Consider the following 5,763-nt stretch of genomic DNA (forward strand, 5'->3'; position numbering starts at 1 on the left):
TAAATTCTGTCTTTCGTATCCTATGTCTGTTTTCTTGTGTCTCTCATTTTAATCTTTCTGGTCTCGTCTCATTTCTTTCTAACCATCTCATTTCTCTTTCGTTTCATCTCTGATCTCCTTTCATTCTCACTGTCATTCTCGCGTCTTTTTCTCATTTCCAATGTTTTGTCTTGCCTATCATCTCTTTCTTGTCGTTAATAAAAAATAAATAGTTTACGAGACATTTTATAAAAAATGTACTAAAATTTTTTTTAAATTGATGATTTTTATCAAGATTTTTTAAAATGAAACATCCTAATTTTGATTCCAGAATCTAATAGCCGTAGAGAATTTGTAATATTGTAATAAAGTTTTTTATTGAGTACTTTTCGAATTAGTCAAAAGTAACAGTACAACCGGCATTATCCAAGGTGTCCAATCAACGGCTAAAACCTGAATATTATTAGGATCATGTCCTGATAACATTTGTTAAAATCAAGGTTATTGGGGATTATTCTTCTCATTTTCATTTTTGCAGTAAAATTCATTTTTACTATAGTCAAAAAGTATCATAAAAAGTATATCATTTTATTTATTATGTTTTTAAGAATGAAATTACAAAATTTGGATCGTTAATAGACTTCATAACTTCATAAAATATAAAACAAGTTTCATGGTAAAATATTTCTTCTACGAAACAACATAATGATAGAATCTACTAGAGAAGATATGTAACTGCACCACAAATGAGATGGCTTGAGTCAAACCTTAAGAATTAAATACGTAATACAGCACATGGAAAAGATTCCTGTGATGGTATTGATGGCAATTTAAAACTCGTAAGAAAAACTAGTTAACAGAGAAATGTCATACTCAATGCCAAGGTATTTTACATGTGGACCAAAAATAATTTAAAAGACAATTTTTTTTATTTAGTCCAAAATCAATTCACGATAAATTAATGGATAAATATAAATTTTTAGAACCAAAATTCGCAAAAATTATTCTGCAGGTTAAAATATCAAAGATTATTCTTTGAAAAATCAATTTATTTTAAAAAATTCAGTTATGATGAGGAACGAGACCTCTTTCCAAAGGAAAAGAAGAAATATTAATAATAAATGGATTTTAAAAATATAAAAACGCTTGTAAGACTCCAGAAGTTTTTTCATTTCATAATTATATGTTAAAAATATATTATTGAGCATTTAGTTAAATAAATGTATTATGTAATATTAAGTAAGTAGATTAATTAATAAAGTGATATTATCAAATTTTTGGCGAAAATTTCAATTTTATTTAGTAAAAAAATTCATTTACTAGAATCCTATTATGACCCCAAAATTTCTTTTATAGCATTCTACATATATTGGAATATTTTTTAAGAATTTTTTCATATTTTTAAAAGTAAATATAATTTTTTATTTATTTACTTAAAGTTAAAAAATTTGATTTTTTTTCTAGAATATTTATTTTTTATTTTTCTAGAATATTTATTTATTTTTCATTAAAATTAATTTTTTTATCTGAAAGTATGGGAAAAATTCTAAAAAATTCATATGTATAAAAATTTAATATATTTGTAATTTTAATTACAAATAACAATAAAAAGAGAACTTCTCTAAATGATTATCTCTAATATTTTAGGTGAAAGGCATATAATACTTATTTTTTTTATTTTTAATGTATGTGTCCATTTACATGTTTTCATGATTATTTTGAAGGTCCCAAAGTTTATTTTTGGGTGGACTCCTTTCACGTGGAACATCCTATATATATGTTTATCATATAGAAATTTTGTTTATAGAGATTTTTTTATCTTTAATTATATATATTTGTTAAAAAATAACTTACAATATTTTGTTGAAAAAATTTGTAAGTTTCAAAAATACATGAATTAATTATATTTTTTAAATTGTATTAATGTTAACATTAACAAATCTGATCACAAGTAAAATGTAAATAAATATATTCAAGTAACTTTATGAAAATGAATAAAGGTTGTCAATAAATTACAGTCTAGAAATGTCATTTTATTATCAACATTTAAAACAGAAAAACTTAGTCTTCAACTTTCCTTTTTCTTTTTTTAAAAAATGTATTCTTTTTATTAATATACTTTTTTTCGTGTGATCGAGAAATGGTAACACTACATTACACTATATGCATATAAAATACAACTTTTAGGTTATAAACGTTCGGTGTCTAAGGTGTCTAAGGCTGCTTTTCTTTTAGGAGACATAGTATTATTTTACCTTTGTCATTCATTGAATGTCCAATAGGATAAAATGATGTTTGTATTGAGTGTGTCCTCTAAAAGGAAAACAGTCTATGATAAAAGCATCATAGTGCATTATACAAATATGTATTAATACAGCAGCATCTATAATTAAACTATTAAAACACGTAACAAATAACAATCAAATAGAGTTATAACATGAGATTCTTTCAAATATTATCATACTATCCTAATAGCAAAGATTATGGAGACAAATTTTGAGCAGAGCCTGCTATCAATTTTTGATTGTAGAAAGGCAACAAATTGTACACAAAATTTGTATTATCAGTAAATGCTGTCAGTAATATGACAAAGTCTGCTAGACATGTTATGCCAGCAGATTGAAATCGAATAACTGACAAGTTCTGCATAACCTAACGTTTGCGATGAGAACAGATTGAGAGCAGCATCTGATTCAAGTAGATTCTATTCGGTTTCTGATACTCCAATCTGCTAGTATAGCTTGTCAGCAGACAACTTTGTCAACAAATCTATAGCCAAATGCGGACAAAGATGGCTATGATTTTGTAGTCAAAATCTGATCAAGTTTGCTACCAATTTGACCCCAAATTGCTAACCTTTTACTATCAGAGTATATATAATACAAATATACTCACATCCATGTTTATTAATCTAGCAGCTCCAGCATTGAGCATTTTTGAAGGACAAAACGAACAATAGATTTTATCTTTATTTTTGCCTTCTGTGTCTTTTTTCAATTCAATAATATCTGTCGACATCACTATTCCATAAATGTAAAATAAATATGGTATATAGATTCACAGACTAATTATGATTAATTGGCCTATACCACCTCTTATGGAATGAATCGAATTAAATCGAGTCGAAATCTATCATCCATGATCGTGTTTCGAATTTCATTCGAGGAGAGACCGGGACTGGTTTCATTAAAGTATAGGTCTGTTCGCGTTGCTTGCACTTTTGGCACTCGATATCTTCGTTTTCTGTCTTTTTAAGACAAAATATGTATTTATCTCATTTTAAGTGCAAAAATATTTGGGGATTTCATACAACGCGAACAGACCTTATGATAATCACCCGAGTCAGAAAATTTATTACAGAACATATGACTACAGAACATACTGACCAGAAGGTCCGATTTCTGTGGCTAAACCAATGTACACTTTTAGAATTTAAAATAAAATAGATATATGTTTGATATTTGTCGAAAACGAGAAAGAGACTTCTAGTGCAGTCTAATGGCTTCGGCACACCAGCGCGATGTTAGTCGCGGGTAATATGCGATATCCAATGACAATATATTCTTAGAATGAGAATATCGGTAAAGCTGTATACTCATTGGATATCACGTGTCGCATGCGACGAACATCGCGCTGGTGTGTCGGAGGCATAATATAGAAACAGAAAATAGACCACTAATTTACATCGTACACTTAATACACTATTAATTTTCTATTAAATTATTTTAATTTCAGCAATGTATTTAAAGAATGATGTACTAAATACAATATATATCATAATGATTAATTAAATGCATATATCATGTATCATATATTTATCAAGTTTCAATCACCGAAATCAAGATCATTTAATAGAAAATTACTAGTACTCGTATTTAGAGTCTTAGATTTATAAGATAAGCGCGACTGTGTTAAATATTCTGATTGGTCATTGCAATCACGTATTTAGCAGCAAATGATGAACTTAGTTCCGCACAATAAAGGGAATAGAAAACAGAGAATAAGAATTTCAACCTATCAGAAATCATGTATTGTGGAATAAACAATTTTTGATAGGTTAAAATTCTTATTCTCTGTTTTCTGTTCCCTGTTCCTTTTATTGTGCCCTTATTCCTGCATACTAAAAATAGCTGCTTAATAGATGATTGGTGGATTTCATAGTCCGTCAAACGACGCCATTTATAATATTTCTTCCAGTATTTTTTAGTACTTTTATGGATAATTATACAGTTTAGGATAATCACCTCAAAAATCAATAAAATTATTGTAGGTTTATTCGATGCGTTTTTTGAAATGAAAGAATCTGGCAAAAAAAAAGTGCCGCTCTGCCCCGAATCGAGATATTAAGCGTTAAAGTTATACAACTGTTGAAGTTGAGAAATCTCACACACAGACAAAATGAGGGTAATTTTTCAGAAGAGTTACTTCCGATTTCAATGAAATTAGGTTTATTCGACGCGTTTATGCAAGAAACGAAAGAAAGTAAAAAAAAGCTCTGCCCTGTTGTGAGTTGAGATAGTGGACGTTAAATTTGAAATGTTATTATGTAACGCGACCATTAATCTGTCATGTAGACAATGGATGCGGGGCAATCCTGAGTCAATAAGCATTAGTTTAAACTAGGATGCAGAATTGCTACGCTGCCCCGAATAAAAAAAATACTTTTTCTACTTGGGGCCTTAAACAATAATTCTGATGAATGGAAATGAACCTAAAAAATAAGAAGTACATGTTAGAGAAAAATATCTGTCTATCATTAATGTATATCACTATCATTAACGTAACATCAATATATTAGAATTTTTCACGCAACTACGAAATTTACATACATTCATATTATATTGAATTTAATATATTGATATTAAGTGAGAAATTATAATATTGAATTATTTTTATTGATATTTATAGAAATTACATTATAAAACATTTGTATACACGCTTTGGTACCAACCTCACATAGTAAAGCTAATTTTGAAAGTTTCCAATCAGAAATTCCAACAGCATCATTTTTGTTTCGAGTTGGACAGATGTTGCGTAGCAATATCCTTCTTTATAGAGTCTGTATATCTTGGAGCACTGCCCCTGGCAGGCATTTTATAATACGCACAAATTTTATAATATGCAATAACCTGTTAAGATATCTGGAATGTAAAAATTTGTAGTTTTATGTATATTTTATGTATATATGTAGAGGAAGGTATATATTTCCAAGATTAATAATATGTATCACTTACAAAAATCTTATCAATTGATGAGAAAATTACAGCACAAGGGGACAAGCGTATTGCTTTTGCAATCATCTAATGTACTCTCTACGGAGTTTGTTTACCAAGTCCAATCAGAGGAGATCGAGTCACGTGATGCAATTTGCCTCTCCCTGTGAAGCTCTTTACCTTTAATGGACGATGAAAATAGAATGGCTGCGTTCAGCAAACTCATCAGTTAAGCACTCACTGCTATTGATGTATTCTTCTAGATCTAAAATCTGATTGAACGATCTAAAAGAATACATCAATAACAGCAAGAGTTCGCTCAACTGTTGAGTTTGCTGAACACAGCCAATGGGTGCACTCAGTACTACAACCGCTCACTGAGCGCTCAGTGAGCTCTTATATCTAATTGATGTAATTTTAGATCTAATAGAATATGTCAATCAGATGCAAGCGCTCACTACTGAATGCACCCAATGACACAAATAACTCTAATAGCGCTTCTCAAATCCAATTTACATACACTATAATATTTTCATAGTTTTTCGTATGGATATTTTTGAAGAATAAGGGC

The 5,763-nt window shown here is 29.0% G+C and overlaps 1 protein-coding gene across 1 annotated transcript in view; it reads right to left on the reverse strand.

Moving 5' to 3' along the window:
- The window catches only part of LOC108684499 (guanine nucleotide exchange factor MSS4 homolog), an 8,746-nt gene extending 5,745 nt beyond the window's left edge, over positions 1-3,001 (reverse strand). Inside the window, exon 1 of the mRNA XM_018188846.1 lies at positions 2,875-3,001. Coding sequence (XP_018044335.1) covers positions 2,875-2,997 — 123 coding nt within the window. The 5' untranslated portion in view covers positions 2,998-3,001. The remainder of the gene's footprint in view (positions 1-2,874) is intronic.
- Between the last annotated feature and the right edge of the window lie 2,762 nt (positions 3,002-5,763).

The sequence above is a fragment of the Atta colombica genome, unplaced genomic scaffold, assembly GCF_001594045.1.
Source record: "Atta colombica isolate Treedump-2 unplaced genomic scaffold, Acol1.0 scaffold135, whole genome shotgun sequence".
Lineage (NCBI taxonomy): Eukaryota > Metazoa > Arthropoda > Insecta > Hymenoptera > Formicidae > Atta > Atta colombica.